Source organism: Chelmon rostratus, chromosome 7 (genome assembly GCF_017976325.1).
Source record: "Chelmon rostratus isolate fCheRos1 chromosome 7, fCheRos1.pri, whole genome shotgun sequence".
NCBI lineage: Eukaryota > Metazoa > Chordata > Actinopteri > Chaetodontiformes > Chaetodontidae > Chelmon > Chelmon rostratus.
In genome coordinates, this window is record NC_055664.1 from 17,323,841 (window position 1) to 17,348,003 (window position 24,163).

A 24,163-nucleotide genomic window follows, 5' to 3' on the forward strand; every position below is an offset into this window, starting at 1 on the left:
CAATAGTTTGGCTTTCTTCACACACTTATTATTCTTAAGTAAAAGAACAGAAACATTCTTTAAGAATTAAAAGTAAGTGGTCAGTATGCAGCAGAATGCCCCTTTATTGTTATATTAAAATATAATATTTCATTATTTGATATTTATCACTAATGCAATAACATTTTAATGTAGTAACTGGTCAAGAATCAGCTACGACTATACATGCACTTTAAACCAGTTAGAAATTCTGAATCTGCGATGTGACTAATTAGCTGTCACATGTTGTGGAGAGGAAACATAAAGTACCATAAAAATGGAAATGTTCAAGTACTTCATTCAATGATTGGGAGGCAATGTTGTCAAAATCTCACTCACTGCAATCGAACATTCATTTGAATATCTTTTCACTTTCCCCTTTTTTTAAATGAGACAATCTCCACTAATTCCAACACTGTGACATCAGCGTATGTTCAGTGGCACGCCTTCCCAGCTTCCAGGCTATGTAGTTCACACAGGTGTTTGCTCTTTGGCTCATTAGACTTCTCCACAGGAACAATGTGCATGTGCAGAAAACGCACTCCTTTGCAACAAGACACAGAAGTCTCCACACTGTTAGTCAGTAGCTAAAATGTATGTGAGAGGACATGTGGGCTGCTATAGATGCAGATATCAGTCTATAAGGCTATAGGTGATCAAGGTGACTCCACATAGCAGAGGAGGCAGGTGTCAGCAATCAACAACCGCCTGTCTGACTCATATAAAAGCAGTATTCTGGGTTTCAGTGTGTAGCTGCTGTCTCAACTAGAGGGAAGTGCTGGTGAGTATTAATTAGTTTGTTGTGGTTCCTCAAGAGGAGTGAGTTTCTTATTTGTTTGTTATGGAGCAGGCTCTAATGTTTTCCAAGAGGCTGCTCTTCAAGCCATTTAACTTTATGTCCCCAAATTCTGTGGGCCTTTATTTCAAACACAGCAGCTGTTTTTATGACTCTTCTCTAGTTTTAAGATGAAGGTGCATGAAATAGATTTTGAAATGACCGTATAAATGTTAGAGTCACTTTCTTTACTGTGTAATCTGGACTGAAATATTTCTCAATTCAGACTGAAGATGTCTGGCCGTGGGAAGAAAGCTGCGCCCAAACCTAAGTCTGCAGTGTCGAGGTCTTCCAGGGCAGGGCTCAGTTTCCCAGTGGGCCGCATCCACAGGCTGTTGAGGAAAGGCCACTATGCTGAGCGAGTCGGCACCGGGGCTGCAGTGTACCTTTCAGCCGTCCTGGAGTACCTCTCCGCTGAAATCCTGGAGCTTGCAGGGAACGCCTGCCGTGACAACAAGAAGCAGCGCATTGCTCCCCGCCACATCTTGTTGGCGGTGAAAAATGACGAAGAGCTCAACAAACTGCTGGCAGGGGTCACGATCTCGGACGGTGGTGTCATCCCAAATATCCAAGCAAGCCTTCTCCCCAAGAGGACCAAGGGGCCCAAGGACGACAGTTCAGCTAAAGATGTTCAGTCACAAGAGTTTTAACTAAATGCACGGGTTTTGCAAATGTTTTCAAATTAAAGTGTTAAGTTTTTAAAGTATACTTGTGTCCATTGTTCAAGGCTCTGGAGGCAACAGTCTTTAACTGCTACCACTGAGGACCCATGGTTTTGAAAACAAAGGCTCAAATTACTATGAGCTAGACACATGAAACTTGATTCATTACCTGGAAATTATGTGCAAATGCTTGCCAAAAAACAGGAGCCCGAACAGCCAAATAGTAGCACTGTGCATAAGGCCCAACATTGTGATACTTGAAATATGACACCAGTCCAGCTCAATATGCGCTACACCTTTTGGGTGTAATGGATTTTCTACCATTTTTATTTTTTGAAATGGTAATAGCAGGAAAAATTGCAAGAAAAGGGCCATAACCAGATAGCAAATGTAAATCACCATACATATCTTTAGGCCATGTTTGGCCTACCAAAGCATGCAAGTACCTCAAAAACCAGTGGACATAATTTCACCAGTTTGTGTACATGCCCTGGGGGCAGGTATTGACCAGAATCTGAAGTGCCATTTTGATCGGTGAGGTTTCTCCTGAATATTGCCACTATGTTATGTACGAATCTGATGAATGGTGGAAGGTCGAGTGCGTAGTTATTGAAATGCTGCAGGCTTTGAGATGATGAAACAAGCATGTGATTGGTCTCGCCCCACTTTAAACAGAATCAAACTGGCTGAAGTAACTTTGCTCACCTTTGTAGAGCCTGAAACCCACTCGCTGCTGCTGCGGCTTTAACTGAGCTGCTTCCTTCTGTTGAACTCAAACCTGGAATTGCCGGTTGTGACTATATTTTTAATGTTATGTTCCTTGCAAGAGTTATGTGTTATTATATTTCACTGTAATTGTATTTAAAGAATAGTGTTTATATTTGCTTAAATAGAAGTTTATTGTAGCCTGTTGTGTCGTGGTTTTCTTTGTCCTTTAAGTGGAAACTGTTAGTATGACTAAGTATGTAACTTGTCACCAGTGACCAGAGTCGTTATTCTAATGTCTTTTCAACTCACTGGGATGTGTCTTTTCAGCAGCTGGAAACGGATTATCAAATTTCTCTGAAATTCTACGGAAATGTGCTTCATTTCCTACTTCCTCTAACCAAGGAAACCTCATACTTTTTGGGGAATATAAAATGACATGATTTTTATGTTCAGTTTTCTTTGCATGCCCTTCAAAGCAGTCGTTGGTCTTGCTCCTGTGGCCCTAATGTGTTTGATTGCCATAATGTGCAGAGACAACACAGACAAAGGGGTCTTAAGCATTGGTGAGACTCAAGATCTTGTTGGAAAAGTCTGCCAAACAATACTTATATAATTCCAAAAGTATTCTCAGATATCATTCCAATATCCTACAAAAGCTCCACATCAAATATGTAATATTTGTATATATGCAATAGTCTTTTAACATCCCTGGCTTTTTGACAGGTACAGCCATTGTGCTGTACAAATCTGTAGTTCAAGGTCATTTTGCACAACAGCTTTGCAGATAAGCAAGGGCATCAGAGGCTTTAATTTGAGAAAGTTAAAAACTAGCAAGCCTACGTGGCTTGTAAAATATACGTTCCCTTAATGTGTCCAGTAGCGCACAAATTATTTAAAAATTTAGTTTAGTGCTATTAATTGATTGATAACTTAAAAAAAATAGCTTCAAATATTTGCGGAGGATGTAAAAAAATGATGTATGTATGTATGTGGAATTTGTCCGACAATTTGATTAAATTTCAAGAAATCGAAGTAAGCAACAATGTCTATTAATTTATTGTATTTCGAGCCTCAATACTATTATTAAGATGTTTCCCTTTTTATGCTTTTTTGCAACCCTCCGGAACACTGCGGCTGCTGAACGTAACCCAGTGGGTGATGACGTGCTGACGTAGGACGTGTGAACAACAAACAGTTGTTGGACTTAAGCTAGCGAATGGTAACGGCAGACAAAAACAGGTCCAGCGTACTTCTCCCGGACGGGGAGACACCCACGAGACCTGTGCGGTCGGGATATCTTTATAATCTCATAACAATTAGCGCAATTAGTACCGGTGAGTGTATCTTCGGCACGGTTCCCAGCGTTAACGTTAGCAACCGAAACACGCTCATTGCTCCGAGTGTGACGCCTGTTTTTTTCTGACTGCCGCTGGTCGAGGGTTGTGATGTGAGCGGAGTTGCACCACGACAGAGGGTGAGTCAAGAGCTACAGCCGGAAAATATTTTTCTTGACACAGAAGAATGGACTTTGTCGGGGACAAACTGACGGGCTCATGCAAAGAAGCAGGCATGCGACCGTACACGGGCCTGGACGTCATCTTTGGGCAACAACTTTAGCAAGCTAGCTTACATTAGCTCCCTCAAATTGATGCAAATGAATCGGTTTGGCTGTAAGCTCACTTCGCTAGCGTAATGGAGGCACCCTGAGTGACTTATTCGTTTCAATTGACTGTCCTGGTGCTCTTTAATGCTGCGAGGCAATGTGCTGACGACCACCAGCCTTTTCGTCGGTTCCCGTTTGGAGCAGTAAAACACGGTTGGCAGAAATCATTAAACGGTGGTTGCCTGCCTGGGTGACAGCTGAGCAAAGTTGCCTAATTTGCCGTATAAATAATTACTGAAATAGCATCTATTTCTTACAGGTATCACACCTATTCCTGGTATTGATAGTTGTGTGAAAGTGCACTTTAATTTAATTTTTAAGGATGCGCCAAAGACACCTGTGATTTTGTGTTTGAGAAAACTAAAAATCACCCCAGTACTACAAACCAGTCAAAATACAGATATAATTTTCTGATTGCACTTGAATATAGTTTTTTTTTTTTCAAGAACCAGGACCAGGGTAGGTGCACATCCACGTATACTGTCGTGAGACATAGACCAGAGACAGGCTTATCCATGTCAGTTGGTTCCTAGTTACTGTTTAACTCAATATCTAGGCTGTCTGGCACAGTTAAAGACTGAGTTTCACTGGACATGAAAACATGAATATCGAAGAGCAGTGTGTAGATTTGTGCAATGTTAAGACAAAAAGCAATGTGGACGCTGATCACAACACTACCAACAGCACAGAAGGGGTCACCCCCCGGATCTCTGAACTGATGACGGAGAGTAACACAGAAAAACAAAACATTGTTCCTACAGAGGCCTCTGAAACGTACCTGATGCCTCAGCTCACTGACAACCTTCAGGCAGTTGTGGAGGATAACCACCAGGAGCAAGACGCACTGGAAATTGATGAGGTTAATGGAAATAGAAAGAGCCGTGTCAAAGACACCCCTGTGGTGGTGAATCCCACTGACTTGATCTTTACTAATGATGAGCAGCACAAGGACGATATTGGGGTGGAGAAAATGAAGGAAGATAAGGACACTGAACCTGCTAAGTTTGTGGAAGGGGATGATGGTGGGGACATGGACATAGGTGTGGATCTGAGTCTTGATGAGAGTGGGGTGCTGGAGGCTGAATTGACAAGCGTCAGATCATTCTCAGACAATACTTTAGAGTCAACGTCGCAGGATGTCCCAGTCGGCATCACGGCAGAGAGCCACTCAGATGCAAGCAAGACGAGCACAGAGGCTTCTGCCTCAGACCAGGCTGGACTGTACCCCTCAGTGGAGGAGGAGGACGATAAACACAAACCAAGTGGCAAAAGGGTGACGTTTCCCTCAGATGAGGATATAGTCTCAGGAGCAGTGGAGCCCAAGGACCCCTGGAGACATGGTAATGCTGTGCTTATTCTACTTGTCTATTGTGCCTGTATGAACATGTCAGATCATCATGGCTTGTGAGGGTTTACTCTCATAGGTTGTCTAAAAAGCTGTTCTCTCTGTTGAGATTGGGTTTAAAATGTGCCCTGTCATGGCCCATATTCCACGTCTAGTTGGCTAAAAACGTGACTGGATGCAGGATGTTGACACTGGTACATTAGAGGTTTGTTGTTTGAGAGGAATGTTCTTTTTGTCTTTCGTCAAGGTTTTTTATCTCTTGCACAATCAAAGTACAGTCTATTCAGTCCTCGGGCAGCATTTTTCAAACAGTCTGCATCTTAGTTTTAATAGTCAAATAACAGAATTGCTTAGTCTATCTTTTTTTTTTTCTTTTTCCGAACACCCATATATCCTAATATAGGCAGAGGCCTGTGCTGGATGCCATATTGTGAGTGGATCCCACCACTCCTTGAGGTGTGCCATTCTACCACAGGTTCCTGTTTGTTCAGTGAAAACACGTCTAAAGGAAGCTCTTGCAGGATATGGCACTGCCTATGCTGTGTTGATATAAGGAACCCAGTCTTAAAAGTTGCAATATAATACGAAGCCACTATTTTACCTTTGCAGTTAATTTCCCACATAATAATATGCATGTTTTACAATAAATGCCATATATTTCCTCGCCACTGTCCCCAAGTGCTTGCACCTGGGAGAATTGTTGGGTCTCTGTAGATTAAGAGTATGGTCCTGCTCTATATTGAAAGCATTCTGAGACAACTTCTGTTTGGCGCTATGAAATTGAAAGTTGAATATACATAACATAAGATCAAACTTTTTTGATCCCCAGGAGGTAAATTTGGCACAACCGCTGCACAAGCAATAAACCAGAGTGATTAATAGGAACAGGACACAGACAAGCAGAGAAATGATATGCAGATATCTACGAATAAATCCAAGTTGGAAAGCAATGTATATTTGTTACTCTAAACCACTGTGTATAAATGTAACCTATGTGCAAAACCAAGAGCGTTTTCTGCCAATCCAGATCAAATGACATAATAGATCAAGTATATTTGCAATGTATATTTATATATAAACTAGTATTTATTTATAGATTGGTGTGCATTCATAATGAGTAAAATCAAACATGATGTGAAAAAATGATTATAATATCAACAGTTTCTCTAGTGCACATTTCTCTCTTATATTCTCAGATTGCATTCAGTTTGTCTTTGCATAGAGTAAAGACCAATCCATTGACGTGCAGTTTTAATTTTAAAATGCCGTGACTAGTAGCTTTTTCATTGCTGTGCATTTTTTTTTATTTATTGGTCATTGTTTACCAGTAACCAAAGGAAAAATTGTAGGGATGCCCAGGTGACCTTTTCTTAGTTCTTTGGTCCCCGGTCCTGATTCAAGTCTAATAATATTGATAATCTGCCATGACCATTATTTGTTTTTGTTTTTGTTTGTTTTTTGTGTGTGTGTGTGTGTGTGTGTCTTTGCAGTCTGATTCCTCTTGTGCAGAGATATGCAGCTTTAGTACATCATAGTTTCATGTTTAATTATTTCTTTGGAAGGACTGACTAGTCATGTATGATCTGCCCATGACTCATATGCTCCTTCATCCAGTGCATACAATGGACATCCTTTAATAAACAGATTTACTGTCATCATGTGACAACTGGTGTTTGCTCACAGTACTGTGATGGCAGTCGACTGAATTACACTGTTGACTGCAGTTTGAGAAAATGCCAGATTTGTGTTGATTTGAACTATATACTGCCGGCCTTGCAGTCTTGGTGCCTTTGTGACCTGTGTGGTTTTAAGGGTAAGCCAGTGAGTCCTGTTTTTTTTTTTTTTTCCTGATGTATAAAACCAAAAATGTAGGCCAGACCAAGGCAAGGGTCAGTGATGCGAGATGTCCAGGTGGGGGAGGGGTGTAGGAAGAAGCATAAAGCAGCAAGGTTAAAATGCACTGCCGCGTGTTCAGCTGAATATAAATTAGTCTATTAACACCCCCTGCAATTTGTCAGACAGCCACTCAGAAAGACACTTATATTTTCCCCCACTTATCCTTACACATTTTGTTTCATGTAACTGTAAATCATATTCTGACCACTTAATATATAAACATTTGTTGCTTTCGTGCCCCTTAATGCTTGTCACATAACCCTGTTACTCTTCTAAATGTTTCCGTATCAGTCTACAGTGCACATGCCAGGCAGCCAATCTGATAGTAAATTGGACATGTTGTATATTTAGCCCGACTCCACAGGGGCAAAGTCTCCAACCCAGTTAGCCAAGATTTCTGTGACCTTATGAAACACATTGAGGGTTTTCCATGGATTTTTTTTGAGACAAAAGTGGCAAAGCCTAGACAATGTGTGTGGCATGCAGTGTACACAGTTTGTTCATGAACCTAAGTGGGACAATTTTGACAGACGAAAGTGTTCACAGGAATTTAGATCGTTGTAATCATATTAACAAACTTTATTATTATCTAATTGCAGCTCAAAATGCTTTACAACAAATAGTTTTCTACCAAGATGGAAAAAAAAGATGAAAAACCAGGATTGTGGCAAATGGCCGCATTTGTTTTGGAATTGGAATGAACATAAAAAACTCGTTTGCAGATTGTGCAATCTTTCTGTGCACATTTCACTCTCCTGGCTCTATCGTTTGATCAAACAAAAGGGTACAGAGCCTCATGGAAAAAGTGAAGACAAGAATGTTCACGGAAAAGAGCTTTCCAATGTGATCGGTGAACAGATACCAACAGGCCATCAAAAAAAAATCCATACAAATATTAATATAAAATAGTATATTAATATGTAACCGTAATTTGTCCATTGTAGTAGCAAAATTTGGTATTGAATTGGAGTCACCGTCTCACATGACATGGACGCTATCAAGAAAAATACAATTATTTTCTATTCAGATATTTATGTAAAATAAATTAATTATACATTATCAATCAAAATAAGTGTGGTACACTTAAGCAATTTATTAGAAACTTTTAAAATCATGATTTCCAGTAATGTAGGTCAGCACAAAGCCATTGAAAACAAGATTGGTTTTGTGCCATTCACATGGTAATTTATTGGTGACCTCGGAGGTGAGGAGGGTGAAACTGAGTAAGAAGATGCCACTGGATCGAGAGTGAATGCTTGTGAAAGTCCAACCTCTAACTGACTTCACTACAGCGAATTTCTGCTTTCTAATTTGATCTGTCAAGGGCCAGTGCTCAAATTTAGGCAACCGAGGACCAGTATCCAGTCTACCTTAAGATAACCTAGCTTTCATTAAGAGCACATGCTTGTCTCACAAATAATGGCCATTCATTGCTTACCTCAATCTTGGGAAAATTGTGATGGTACCCACTAATTGAAAAGCAACCCACCTTTCAGTTTGGCAGTGAGGGAAACTACTCACATGGCATTGTGGACTGTGAAGTGTCCCGATGACTATAGTGTGGGATTAGACTATTCACATTTATCACATCGTTTAAGTTCCAAAGGTTCATCTGATTGTGCTGTAGCTGTAGAGGTAGACAGACTCGCGAAGAAGAATGTTCTGCTTTTAATGTAAGCAAAGCTATAACAAAGTGGTACATTTGTCAGAAAATTTGTCAGTCCATGGACAGTGGACTGGACATTTACAATTATTTGAATTCCAAAAACTCAAACTCTCCATGTTTGATAGAAGTACTTGCAAAGCTTAGAAAAACAGATTCAGCTTTACAGGTGGAATTAAGGGATGTCATAACCCTGCACCAGAGCCAGGGCAAATGGCAACTAAAATGGAGACATGCATAGATGAGACTGACAAAGCTACAAAGGGTGTACACAAACTGGCTTTGGAAATAACTTTAAAATCAGCATATTTCTTTGCTTGATGTGGCTGACAAGAACTACTCCTAGCAACTGGTACTGCAGCGTCTGAGTCAACTGAAAATGACGTAGAAAGGGCACATTTTACAACTCTCTACAGTTATCATGGTGGCAGCTGTTCCCTTTGTCACAACAATCACAAGGAGAACAGCAGAAATACTTTTTTTCTGCTGCTGCCCACACTGGCTCAGTGGGCTGCCTGATTACTTTAAAAATATGTAATGGCAGTTTGAATGGGCTGTGCTGTCATTTGAAAGCCGACAGCACATGCAAGTTAAATGTTAATAAGTTGGAAAAGCTTGTAGTCACCTGCGTTAAATAATTTAATAACTTCTGACAAAGCCTGATAATCGCACTATGCTTGAGGTTTAATAAGTAATTGCTCCTTTGCACCTGAGCTACAGGTGTCATATTATGTGCTACATGTTGCTCTATTCATTTCTCAATTGTGAACTTCCCAACCCTTTAACTTTCACCATCTCCATCAGATAGACTCTCTGTCTGTCTGTCTGTGTGCGTGCGTGCGTGCGTGTGTGTGTACACGTGTGCATGTGTGTCTCTGAGACAAAGTCCAGGAAATGAAATGTATCTGAATCTCCACTCCAAGGCTTGTCATGCTTCGTGAGGGAGCACTGTGCCACAATAAATCCAATGATCCATGCAGACCCTTTATCTGCTGAACTAGTGTCATGTGTCTGACAAACATAAGACAGGGACCCAGACAACCTAACAGTGAACTAGGCCTGAGTTCACAGAGTGTGGAGCTTCATCCGCGCACAATGTGAGTTACTGCTGTAAGAGCAGAGGGAAGAATTTGTTAGATGAGTATTGAATGTTCCCAGAGCAACACATATCTGGTTTAATTGCTGTCACAAAATGAGCTTCTAAATAGGAGTTAACTTCATAGAGTGTAGAAAGCTGCCATTCAAAATATACCCCTGGGGTACAGGAGGGAACACAGTTCGGGGAACAATAGCAGGCAGCTGCAGTGCCATATTTCCATATCTTTCTTGGCACTCTCATTTTTCCAGAATTGGAGTCATCCAGTTTAGTGGTATCAACTAGCAAGTAATGTGTGAGGTTAGAATTTACACAAAAAAGGCAAATAGTGCTTTTTGGAACTACCTTTGTAATATCGCACTGTAGTTGAATTTTGTCAAAATACTCTTCAGCAGTGTAAGCAAAGAGTTGGATAATATCATTACCCATTTGTTTCTCTCCCCTCCCCCTGTTGAGATTTGAGGCTCGTTTTTTCCCTCCAGGCCTGAGTAAATACAACATCATATCCTGAGATTCCTGAACTTCCCAACATGCTGGGTTGTTTCCTTGATTCCCTTTACGTCTCCTCCCGTGTTTCTCCTCCTTCTTGGCTGGCAAATTCAGTCTAGGTGCAGCTTGGGCGTGCATTAGCAAAGCATGTCAATACAAAAGCACTGGTCAGCTGAGGTAAAAATAAAGCACACTAAACCAAGCTTGGTGTGGGAAGATTTTCTCCTGAAAGGCAACAAACTCAAATGTAAATTGCATGGAAGCATATGCAAAGTCATGTATTTTATCAGACTTATCAATAACTGCTGACACTTGTAAATGCAAGATAGATTTTCATAGCAGCCATGGAGATTAATAGAGTACTACAACTAGACTACTAGAGTTTACTTAAACACAGCTTTGTATACGAACAAGGTGAAGCCCATTACATGAAGTGCAGACAATTCCTTCTCATTAACAGCTGTTTATTCTGCTAGCGGCCAAACTCTTTGGCCTACATGCTGCTCCGTCTCATGTCATCAGACCCAAGACCCACTTGGCACCAGGTTGTTAGAGGCTCTGTGACCCATGAAATGTTATGTGTTGTGGCTGTGGACCAAGTTAGATACTGATAAGCAAAGCTTTCAGTGTACAGAATGGACAAAGGCTCGAAAACCTAGACGTTGGTTCAGTTTGCGCCAGAGGCAGACTATAATACTGGATTTTCTTGGCTTGTGAGGCCAATAGAGAAAAAAAGCTTTATTTGAAGTCAGTGTTTTATATCCTTTCAAACACGTTTAGGTGTGCAAAGATACTTTTCCATCCTATTGGGGCAACATGGCTGCCAATGTTTCAGTTTGAATCAACTGAAGTTGAAAATGTATTGATCATTCTGCATATTATTCTTAATCTCTGGCCAGTGTTATTTTTGTAATCTGTGACAGTTGTAGAGCTGATGACTTTGGTCTAGTTTTTGGAAATAAGTTGAAATCATTATAGGAAGGTGTGGATGCAGAGCTATTACATTACATAGCATACCTACATTCAGTTTGATTTACTACATTTAATATCCTTCCAGTGTGCAGCTGTATAATCTATAACTTGATCAAAACTTTCAAGCATTCAAAACAAGTAAAACCTGATTTGTGCATCCGTACCTATGAGCAAACAGGGGCACTAGCATCTGCTCAACTGTCAAACAGCTGCTTAGGTGTTGCAGAGTATTGTAAACATTGGCATCTGCTATATAAACTATGCATTGATGTCACAGTTTCCAAATAGCATTTTTTTTTCAAGTCGATATTTATTTTCTGACCAATAATACACACTGCTGATATGTGTGTGATATGATAGTGCCTGCTGATAATATCAAGCCTCAGGGCAAGCTTTAGTTTGTACATTCATCTGTTGTGCATTTCTGCCTGTTTATGCTACATATGCTCTTTGTTTGTCTTGTAAATGTGAAAAAGAAGTGTTTGGCTGTGTTTATTTTGAGATGAACACTGCTCCTTAACCTTGTGTCTATAAGAACTGTAGCCCTAAACCGTGGTAATTGCCAACAAAGCTGAGGATTGATTATAAATGGTAGAATAGACAGTTCAGCCAGTCTCAGTCTGTCCTTGTCAAAAGGGAAATCCTTGCTCTCTTATCACTCTGGAAGTGGACTGGAAGTGACAAATATTACCTGCATTCTCTACATATTGCAAAAAAAAATGCCCCCTCATTTAAAAATAGAGCATACAACGGTTGTTTGCTCATAATGTCGCTCTCCATCTGGCCTGGCAGCTTTCTCTTTCTCTTTGCAGGCCTGGTTTCATGTGGGAGATAGCTTAAAATGGCTGCTCTGTTTTTTGTTTTTTCATCGTAGTTCATTATACAAGAGAGAAGCTACTGTTGATGCAGTTATAATGTCATGCACTGCTTGAAGCATGGAGTCAACATAGACATATTGTGATGTTATACAGCGTCCTGTTGTAGTTGCTGTGTGTGCAGTAATGTGCAAACAAACCTGAAATACTGGAGGTCTAGGTTGTATGAGAGCAATGACATGAAGGCCAGTTGAGGACTGGTGTTGTGTGTTATGTGTGTTTTGTCGGACTCTGGGGGGGTAGCAGATCCTGTAATTTCATCAGGTTCTGCCTCAGTCTATGCGAGGGCTGGGTGATTAATCAAATTTTATTTTCAATAACAATTTTGGCTTCCAATTATGAAAACAGCCAACAAGATAAAACAATTATTGTGCCATGTTCTGTTTTGCAATAATGCTCTCTTTTTATCTTGTGTTATAAATCCAGCACACCCATTTCCTAAAAGCCCAAACTCACTCTCAGCCAGGCTGTAGCATGTTAAGTTCAACTCACTGCGAACTCACTGTCAAGTGAGCCATGATTTGTGAAAACCTGGTCAAGCCAGTCGCCACTTGGATTTTGAGGCCAATTGTCCATGCTGTTACGTTACTGGTGTTTGGAGCAGCCAAAAAGGATGAGAGAATCGCAACCCAGCTATCTTCTCTTATATTTTACGTGTTAAAAACGATGTTATAATAAACATAATATATTTATTCTTTATATTTCATATGCTGTAATATTATTTTTATCATGAGACATTTATTTTATTTGTTTTTGGGTAAATTATATTTAAAGTTCTAGGAAATCCTATGTTAAAAAGACTATTTTAAAGGACCAGTGTGTAGCATTGAGTGGCATGGAATGGTTAGGTTGCAGAATACTCTCCCCTTCCAAGTGCAGAAGGATCTACGCAAGCTGCTGAAAACATGACAAACACCGAAGGCTCTTTCTAGTGTTTGGTTTGTACATGCTGGGCTACTGTAGAAACACAGTGGTGCAACATGGCAGACTCTGTGGAAGAGGACTCACTACTTCTGTAGATATAAAGAGCTTATTCAAAAACACAACAGTTCTTATTTTGAGGTGATTATATACTAATGAAAACATAATGATGATTGTTATATTTTGTTTCTGCCAGTAGATCTCCTTGAATCCTACACGCTGGTCCTTTAAGAGTTCAGTAATGCATTGATGTTTCCAAAGTCAGTGAGTAATCATGTTAAATAGCTGTGATCTCAGTAATGACCAAAATAGCAGACATTATGAGTTTTGCCATAATTAAGCAGCCCTTGTCTTTGCTGTGTTTTAATTATTGATCTGCACGCTGCCACTTGGAATCAATTCCAGGGTTTTTGCATAATTACACTCCTGCAAAGTCTCGCCGTTTCTTGAGCCACATCAGTAGAAGCCATCAAATTTACTTTGTGTACTTTTGACCCACTGCTATCGTGCAGACTTGTGCGGGTGCAGTTTGATTTAAATGAGTTTGGCTAGTAATTTATGCCTTTTTCATCCGGTATAAGCGGAAGGAAGCTCCCTTGTAAAATTTGCACGTTTCTCTCTTCTTTTTGTTTGCCCACTGCTGCCGTCTTGTCATCCAGACTGGTAGAAGCACACGGCAGCAGGGGCACAGTCCCTGCCTTTCTGCCCCACCTCTGACCATCCAGGCAGCCAGCTGTCATGTGTGAATGACGCTGCTGTCACCATCCACAGCACAGCAGTGTGAAATGGTAGGGAAAGGGGACGAGAGACTGTGAGAGGGGGACTATTTTGAACACTGGCACTTGCATGTCAAGTGGGAACTGGCAACACTTTTGTGTTCCACCACCAGCATACTCATAATCTCTGGACGTTTGCCCAAAGGCTTGGCATGTTATTTCATACTGTGCTGTTGTCCTGTGAAAACACTCTCAACTCAAAGTTTAAGTGATTTTCATGTTTTCACTGTAGAATTGTCCACTTGAAGCCAGATAAATTACAAAATGCCATTTATGTCTGGAAACAACATGCGTCCACAACAGTATTTTCAGGTTCATATCCATCCACATGGAAGTGCTTAGACAACAGGACAACGGCTAAAGTTCTTCTTCTTTATCCTCCATATTGCCTACTCCTGGTTTATTTGTATCATGTTAAACTGACTGGTGTTTTATGTTTTTCTGCCTGCCTCATTTTTATGATTGAGGGTAGAGTAAGTAACAGAAATGCTTCTCTGTATAATGCAGTGCAGATCACCAGCACCACAAACTACATCCTACAAAATTATCATACAGTGTCAGCACAAACTGAACATATTATACTGCATTAATTTTAGCAAGGTGTACTTAATAAACTGGCAGCAGAGTGTATGTCATTGTTTTTCTAAGATTCAGTTTTCCCCTTCCAAGCTAAAACAGCCATCCTGTGTTTTCACATTTATCCACTCTGGAGACCTTGTACAGATGTAAGTCCAAGTGAGGAAAAAGACACATTATTATGTTTAGCTGAGAGAGTATGAATGCACTCTTAATTGAAGGACTACATGGTTTGAAATTTCTGAAGTCTTGGTTTTATGAAACCTTTTGAAATCTGGAAGATGAATTGATCTGATAATTAGTGTCAGATGAATGAATAAGCATAATGTGACAGCAACAATATGCAAGTGGTACAATACCAAAAAGACTGACAGGGCAAACCACCCTCAGACTTTAATGGCTTCAGTCAGTTTGGCCACAAATCACATGAAGACTGCTGAAGATGTTTGTTGGCCATCAAACGCAGAGGATTAGACTCTAAAGCGCTGACAGTTGGACACATGGCCTCCATGTGTTGCTGAGTGTTCTGTGTCCAGTGGTCTCTATTGGAGCACCTCTTTTGAACCGCTGGCGAGGAGTAATTTCCTCTTGAAGCATGAAACCTGTCAACGGTGGTTTCTCAGCTGTTTCCTTTCATTACAGGCATTTGACTTGATAAATTGTGTTTAAATGATCACTTTAAGGTGACAATCACTTTCCGGAGACCTCACACTTTCTGTCATTTAAGAATTTATCTCTCCCTCCTATCGGTGTGCTAATCCTTCCAGGGGATTGGTCATCAGTTGTTGCAGGGTAGTATTAGCTGCTACATAACAGTTTGTCCAAATGTAAACTAGGTCAGTCAACAGGCTGACTACCTTTTCTGAGCACAGTCCTCGCTCTTAGTTTGTTGTTATGTAACTTAACATTATATTGTGCTGAAACCCCTGCTGTCTATGCAGCTGCAGATGTGTGCAGACAGCAGGTTAGGTATTTATCTCCAGTAGCTTGACGGAGGCTGGTACAGTCTTCACTACATTCCCAGTCACTGGCAAAGTTTTTCATACAGAGTTTGCTGTATCATTCTAACTAGTGAAACCAGACTGTGCAGACCAGTCAAACATAGAAAATTCAAGACATTATGCAGGTCATACATTTTCAATGGAATCCTCTCTTTCTGCCAAGTCTCTCAAATGTCTGTCTGTCTCTGCAAATAGTGTCGCGCCTTCCTCTGCACACATGCAAACACTTGTCTTCGCTTGTTTCCTCCATGTTGTTGGACTGAGAGGAGAAAGCGCAGTGCCTGTAGACCTTGTGTTTGCACTTTGTTTCTCGTTAGCTGGACAAAGAATAAGAGTGAGTGATGAAGGTACAAGGATGTTTGGGCCGAGAAGGATAAGAGAAGGATTGGCAGAAATTGGGTCAGACTTCACTTGAATGCCTTCTCAACAATTCAGATAACCTTACTCTGTACGTATCCTTGCTTTCGTGCCGTAAAGAGCATTTCTGACATGATAATTTTTTGTACAAATGTGGAGCAAGAGCTGGCTTTGGATGATTTTTGTGAGCTAAAATGATGATTGTTATCTACATCTATTCAGCACCTTCATATGACAGCGCCTTCTGGGTGCTGTAGGTGTGGTGTTAGCTTCTTTTCAGCACCTTGAAAGATGAGAATCACAGGTTTCTACAGGCCCTAAAGGTTTGGCTTCAACTTCATTTCAAAGGACTTTGTAAGAAAATAGTCAGGGCCCTTACATTTTCCTTTTAGAGGTTTCTCAAAATGTCTGAAAGCAAGTTGAAAGCTCTTTTCATCTTTTCATTCAAGTTTGGAGGAAGGGAGTTTTCACTGTTGCCCAGTCTCTCTGTAACTTTCCAGAACTAGCAACCCAATGGTCATGCTGCTTTTTGCAGAAACTAGCCAGGTGTGAGTATGTTTTTTTTTTTTTTTTTAAGTGGGCAGAACTCCAAGTCCGCCACAAAGTTTTCACAATCCCTACAGTCCTACTTCCTCCACTTGTTTTTTTAATAAAGCCGTTATATACTCACTAGGAAATGCCTTGTGTGCTACCTTTGCATGCAATATTTTATTATCAGTAGCCTGTTTATGCTGCTTTATTATGCTGTGAAAAGTTTCTTGTCCTGCCTTCAAAGGTGACCTTTTTGAAAATGTGTCAACATTTGCAGTTGAAAAAGAAACCAGATGTTCAGATCCATATCTCATATTCAGCCTTTTGAGGTGATGCTAACAGTTTAGTGAACATTCATACACCAGTCCTCTCCTCTGTCCCAGTAAGACTAGCACATCTGAGTCTGGTACTAAAGCCCACACTCACACTGTGGGCACTGTGGGTCGATCTGCTCTGACCTTTTGTGGGCGGTGGTACAGGCTTTGACTGCAATGTTATGATGTTGTGCAGCAACAAAGGAGAGGCGAAGAAGTATTTTTAGCTGCTGCATTTGATAATGGTTTTTGATGAGTTGTCATACTTGCATGCAAGAGACTTGTTGGCCTGCAGTAATTGAAAGCCAATAATAAATAACACAGTGTTACACTGGTTTGATGAGGTAACGTGAGGGATATGCTGGATTTGATCGGTTCACAGCTGATTCCTTCTCTTTTGTTTTACATTTGTCAAGTAGACTTGTCAAGATATGTTTTCATGAACCAAATTGACATCCTCTTAGAAACAAAGAATGAGGGAAGTGGGATGGCAGCCTGTCTCTATTAGAAGTTAAGGTATGACTTTAATGGACTTGTTGGGTTGTTGTTTTTTTGTTTTTTGTTTTTTTGCCATCTGGATGTTCGTTAGTTGGTAAATGAACCATAACCTGCTGAACCTGTTTGTTCATAGTTTCCTACGTTTCACATACGCTTCACAGTAGCAGTAGATGGTAAGGCAAGTGTATTAGTATAACAGCTTTTAAAACACAGAAGAATGTCAGTGTTACAAAAACACCTAAATATGCAATAAAGTAACATTTTAAAGATGATATAGAAAGTGAATTACTGTAGGATTAAAAAAGGAATATACAAAGGAATAATATACATGAATTAATGTTATGTTTAGTCATATTGCTGACACAAACATGTTGCGCAGGTTTGATCAGTTTAAGTCACTTGTTTGCACATAAACAACATTTTTGCATAATTTCAGTAAAGAGTGAGAAAAGACGGCTTGAGAAAGAAGTTGACACCCATCGTACATTTTTCACCTTCACACAGCTGGCCAATCACAGTGTGAAGTGGGTGTGAATGACCGCTTGTTTGTTTCAGAATGGTACAGAAGTTGTCGGACACAGACCCGACAAATCTGACATCAGAAAGGTGTAGGTGGGAGGAGGGAGTGGGAGCTCTTCGGCCGTCCAACAAGCACTTCTGACAGAGTGTATTGGCACCTTCAAAGACTGGTGATCTGTCCAGATGAACCCTTCCCATTGCCCAGTGCATACTGGGATTGGCTCCAGCTCCCTGAAACCTAACCCTGAAACAGTTTAAGCAGTTGAGAAAATGGATGGATGTTGTATTGGGTTGCATTATGCTGGAAAGGTGTGGACAGACATGCTCCACAGAGAGCAAAATACTAAAAAATACAAATGGGAAACCCCAAAATGATCTTTGAAAAGTGCATGGTTAATTTATCTGACTGGATTGTTTTTACAAGACAGGTGACTGTATGACTTGAACATCAGGTACATGTTAAAAAGCAGAGCTGTTTGGTGGTGAATTGTAACTCAAATTTCCTGTGGTAAATTTCACAATGGAAATGTGACAAATACTGTATTTTCTAAGTTCATACCAAGATTAAGTCTTAACCGCAGGTGTGTTTTGTTAATGTTTCTCTAAAAACCTTGACCTCACCTTGTGCTTTCTAGCTCCAGTACAACTAAGGTGTGGAAGGGAATTAGCAGGTTTAGCTGACTGAACATCTGCTCACATTCAATTTCTAGCCGTGAAAACAAATATTTTCTGACAAAGCTTTGACATACTGTTAATACAGATCTCTCAGCATATGTGCCTGTACTTGTCGCAGCTCTGCCCGTTGCTCAGTTTAAGTAATTTATTTCTAACTTATCGCAGTTATGACTCCCTTGTTGCCTGTACTTTTTCCTCGCCCCAAGATACCAATCAAACAGGCTGTGTGCTGCAGCACAGATGCAAGAGAGCCGTAATTTATTTTGGTAGAGTTGAAACAGACACAGCTCAGTGAAGAACTTAGTAAAGGTAAATCAGGTTTCTTTATACATTTTGTACATTCATGATGCATTTGACTGTAAGAAGGGCACACCCCAAAAAACTAGATTATACCAAATTAATTACCAGATCTCTTAGAATCACCTCATTGCATTCATTTCCTTTTGACTATCTTCAGCCCCATCTAAGTCAAGAGGGAAGGTATTAGAAATGAGGAAAACAATTTAAAGAGCAAGCGTTGTCATATTGCACATACACAATATTTTTGAACAATGTCAAGTAAGTATTATTTTGACTTGTTGGTTCTGTGAATATCTTGCTTAAATGAGCAAGCTGTTCATCACATTATCCGTCTTCCATCAAATTATTTTAAGTATCGTGATAGAAAAGGTTGATGGAAATGTCCAAATCCGTAAAAACAATTTTCAAAGCTTTTCTACACTTTCTTGAGGTGGAGTTAATGCTGATGTTCAGATGTAGAGACCATTTAACATGAACATTCACGTGATACATGAAACAAACAGAAATGCCATATTTCCATTATGCTTTATTATATAGTGTTTTCACCATTTGAAATTTGACTGGCTGCCTTTTGATTACTTCATCTTGTTGCACCTCCTTCTTCTTCAATGGCATAATGGTTTTCTGACTGGAGAATTGGTGCCACCTACAGCTTGTCATGCAGAACCAACTCCTAATATTCACATAACAGTAGCGGTTGGAAAGAAGCGTTAATTTGCATTTTCTTTTTGTTTAAATTTGGTTAAAATTTGTGATACATTTGGATGGAAACCTAGCTACAGTACAAAATGTTTGCTCCACTAAAGGCAAAATCTGCACCAGCAAGAGAGTGGTCATCTGTTTTAACCATAGAGGCTGCAGTGCTTAATTTACCTCTGCTAATCTGAGTCAGCAAGCTAGGTGCTGGTGTAGCTGCATCCACCTTTTTTCATTTTGCTCACAAGCACAATGACAGCAGCAGTAAGTGATTTACTGTGTGTTGTTGTACAGTGGATGGAGGCCAACAACAATAACAAGGAGAAAGGGGGCGTGCTGCTCGTTTGTGTCATTTAGCAGATTCGCTGAGTCAAAGCAGAGATGTGCTCTCTTTCGTACTCTTTTGTCTCTTTCTCCTCTCCTCTCCCCCTCTACGCCTGAAACCTCAGTCTGAGGTGTTTTTAACTCAGCTGCCCTTCCCTTTATGCTGTCTTTCTTCACTACAACACAAAGAGCAGGTTTTGTCAATTGAAGGGATGGTCGGGACAAATTTAGAAAGGTGCGGTGCAACAAAGGAAATTTTGTGCCTGACTGCTTCAGTTGGATTTGTGAAATAATAATAAGTGTGGAACCTGTACGGAATTGCAGCTGGACTCTGACCACCCTGGGCTGAGTAAATCTTCTGTGCATGAGTGTGTGAGATCAGAGATAGACCCCCACCCCCCATCCACCCCCCCCCCCACCCCCCACCCCCCGCCCCAAACTGGTTGGCAGTGATATATATTCAGTGATCAGTGGTGGCTAAACGTCTTGTCTCTTCTGCATCCATCACCTCTCTACTTTCTCTCACCTTGGTTTTCAAAGATGTTTAGAGCAGTGGTTTCCCCTCCCTCTCTCCCCCTTTTCTGTACCTCCTCATCGACACTCCCTCTGTACATGTACCAGCAGCACCGGAGGGAATGCAATAAAACAAAGACAGAGCAAGCAGAAATGCAAGCAACAGCTGAAGCTCAGCTCTTAATGATCCTGCAGAGCTGAAGCACACATCTATGAATTATCTTAAACACAAAGCATTTCACTACCAAGTAGCTCTCTGTTACTGCTTTTATTTTTCTCTTGTTCACCTCTTCCAATTTTCTCATTCTTGTAGTTTATGTCATGCTGAGGTGTTCGATCTAAGCTCCCTTACACTCCTTCCTTGCTTTCGAGGACACTATTGAAAGATATTTTTTTGACTGACTTTTTTCATTCAGCTTCCATCTCGCTCAAGTTCCCTTCTCCTTCTCTAATTAATGAGCTACTGTATGTGAGAAAATACTGTGTAGTAAGCATGGGACCCTTACCACCTCCGCTGCCCACCCTCAGACCCCACCTTTCCCTCAGGAAGTGTTTACACACAGCAACTCTGCACAATAACACTTTTCCAAGGACACAGTGTCCACTGGAACGCACACTCTGTACTGTACACATTTACAAGACTCTCACACACTGGCAGCAGAGGCATTTAGGTTGAATCCACAGTTCTGTGTCAGATATTTCTTGCAGATAAAGCACAAATGTAATTTCAGATTAGCTGAGTGGTACTTAAATAGAACTGATCACCGACCAACAAAACCCTGGAAGCTGGCATGAATGATTGAAACCGCCACAGCAAGTTATTACCATGCTTTTGCTTTATTAAAGGACAACTTTTACACTGTCGATGCAGAGTAAAATCAAATGTAGAAAAGTCTCAGATCCTGGTGGAAACCCATCACAATTTTAGCAGAAGAGGGAAATTAAAAAGAAAAACAGGCCTTGGCCCTAATGTGTACCTGTAACTGCTTTTGGACACAAAGCTAAGATGTCTGTCCGTGTGTCATAATTTCTAAGACGTTCAGTGCTGAAGTATTACAGTTAAGGTCGGGGGCAAAATTCATAAATGATTCATATGCACACCTAAACACCTTTTAGTGCTTGGCAGTCTCCTCCTTAACCTAGCAGGAGTATGTAGGTTTGGAAGGAATATTGGTGTGGCTGTATTGAAGACTTGAAGGTAATGAAAGACCATCCTCGTACAAACATGGACTCTGCTCTGTTTTTAACAGCAGCGTTGTGCTGCAAGTGGTTGTTGGGTTCATTGTACAGCAGTAATTAGTGTGAGGAAATTTTTTAAGGGCACATTAGTCAGACAGAAGTAAAGCTCCCATCCACCACAGCAAAAACCCAGGGTTCGATTTCTGGTAGCAAAACTACTGCTTTGGTCATGTGGTCAACACACAGCCAGATGAGGGATCACATCCTTGTTGCTGCGCCTGCTGGTTGGTGAGGCCTGAAGAGTGGAGAGTGGAACTGGAAGGGGTTTGCATGAACCTCCAACATGATATGCCCTGCCGGTGTAGCTCATTGCTGTCAGGTGAAGCAGCTTGCTGAGCTGTTCTGTTGGCAGGAAATGGGCACAAGACTTGTGGAGCAGTCAGATGTATTTATTTGTCGATTATGTTTGTGTGTGTGTTTGTACGCTTGTGTGTACAATTTAATTGGTATCAGTTCAAACTATTTGAATACCTTTTTTAGGAATGTAAATGTGGAGTGTATGCATAATTTTAGAGTCTTGAACCTGCCTATTCAGTGTGTACCAACTGCAAGACCGGACTGGTTTTTGTTCAAGTGAAAGAGGTGTTGTGGCCATTCTCATTTTATTCATGTGGCACTGCCTCTCTCTTTCATTTAGTCTCACACACACATACAGACACACAATTACTTCAGACTCACCGCGGTATTGCCTCTTGTAGTATTTTGAGCTGTGGTCCGATGTTTGTATGTTTCATTGAGATGGTGAATAACGCAGTCATTCTGACATGCAAGGCTGCTCATGCAGGTTTTAAACTGCCTCTTTGTCCCACAGCAGGTTTCTGTCCTGTGCTCGTACAAACATACAGACTCGCAGAGTCAACCGTCCAAATCTATGCGATGATAGTGCTACTACTGAGGTCATTACTGAAGCTGTTTTGTTTAGAAGTACAATGGTTTTATTATTATTTTTACATTTTAGTAAAGTTGAAAGTTGGTTGGTCCAGTCTGTTCAAGCACAACCTTGTATAAATGTATGGTTGATGAACTTGAGAGCATGAGTTAGACTGATGGGGGACACAGTGGGACACAAAGGGGAGAGAAGATGGAGGCGATTGAAAAGTGAAGCGGACAGATTTTCACCTTGGTGAAAAAGCTGACTGCAGCAGAAAGTCAGATTCTCTCTCTCTCTCTCTCTGTCTCTCTGTCTCTCTGTCTCACTGTCTCACACACACACACACACACACACCAGCCCCATGTGTTACGGTTGAAGCATGGGCGCAGGTTCTGTCTGCATCAGCATACACTTCTTGCTGTAAATCTATTTATCTGTCTGTGTACCTATACCTACCTATACACAGTCTAAAAAAAGTCAAGCTGGTAGAATGCATATCCTGTTTGTGTTTATCTCATTTTATGTCCTGATCTTCCTGGATCAATACACATCTTTTTCCTTGTTCTTTTTCTTTTAATTCTGTCATTATTTTTCTGTCTTTCTTTGCCCGGGTGTCTCACTTCATCTCTCAGTAGAGTCTTTCAGCCAGAACAGTGAGTTTGAATGCTGCCCAGTCATCTGATTGGAGTTAGCCCCTGCAACAGTCCGGGAAGGCAACAGCAGCACACACACACACACACACACACACCAAGAACAATACCTCCTTTTTGCTGACTTAAGTAGTGGAGCCCTTAAAAGGGTTACAATTTCTGATGCTCTCTGTCAAGCAAGCGCTCCCCAAGGCAGATGCTCAAACAGGTCACATTAAAAAAAAAGGCCATTTTCCAAGTATGTCCCAGTCCTAGATTTCATCATGTTGATCATTTTTACACATTTTGCATGGAAATCCTTGACTGACATGCAGGATCAGCTTTCACCCAATCCATTTTAGATGCTTTGTTTACTTTGGGAATGGTGGCTGTCAGGAAATCACCACTTCAATTTGTTGCACTATTCTCACAGGCACCTCAACAACACAGTCTAATAATATGACAGCATGTGCCAGTAAGTGATGTGAGCAGAGCCACTTAGGATTAAAGACATTTTGCAGGTATTTCGGGGTCATACTACAACTGTGTTGCGTTCAAACTTCGGTGTTGCTAGAAGTGAAGAAAGGCCGTCTGAATCCTGTCCTTACCATCCTGACGCATTATACAGCATATTATAGGAACCCATCAAAAGAAAGCTGTCATGCACTTAAGCTGTCACACATAGTTAAATCGGATTACTGGCATTAAAAGGTGCAATGTGTAAGAATTTTAGTTTGGTGGCAAATTCTTACGCATTGTACCTTTTAATGCGTACAAGTGTGCGAATATAGCAAACAGATTTATTTCAACAGGCAGTATTAAAGGATGTGAGGAAAAAAAAAACATGATCAGGACATAGTTGGTGTAATTATTTCTCCCATCTTATTTTTGCCTGCACGTGTGTTTATCTCCTAGAGAGTGACAGATGTGCTCAAAGAAACAAAGCAATCAAGGCAATCCTAACCTTTTTTTATGTTCTGTGTTTTGCAGCTCAGAATGTGACGGTGGAGGAGATCCTCTCTTCCTACAAACAAGCCTGTCAGAAACTCAACTGTAAACCCATCCCCAAAGTGCTCAAACAAATACAGGTGAGCTTCAGCCAAACACACACACACAGATCAACAGACGTATCACACAGACTCTCACTCAGTTGCCAGTTTATTTGGCAGACCTAGCTAAAACTAATGCAGTCGGATAAAGT

The 24,163-nt window shown here is 40.7% G+C and overlaps 2 protein-coding genes across 2 annotated transcripts in view; both read left to right on the forward strand.

Annotated features, from left to right (window-relative positions):
• Positions 1 to 1,086: 1,086 nt before the first annotated feature.
• LOC121608996 (late histone H2A.2.2-like) lies at positions 1,087 to 1,503 on the forward strand. Its single transcript, XM_041940482.1, has one exon. It carries the CDS (start codon positions 1,087 to 1,089, stop codon positions 1,501 to 1,503), a length of 417 nt encoding a protein of 138 aa, XP_041796416.1.
• A 1,929-nt stretch (positions 1,504 to 3,432) lies between these two features.
• The window catches only part of ppp1r37 (protein phosphatase 1, regulatory subunit 37), a 40,653-nt gene continuing 19,922 nt past the window's right edge, over positions 3,433 to 24,163 (forward strand). The window contains exons 1-2 of the mRNA XM_041940468.1: positions 3,433 to 5,226; positions 23,953 to 24,050. Coding sequence (XP_041796402.1) covers positions 4,488 to 5,226; positions 23,953 to 24,050 — 837 coding nt within the window. The 5' untranslated portion in view covers positions 3,433 to 4,487. The remainder of the gene's footprint in view (positions 5,227 to 23,952; positions 24,051 to 24,163) is intronic.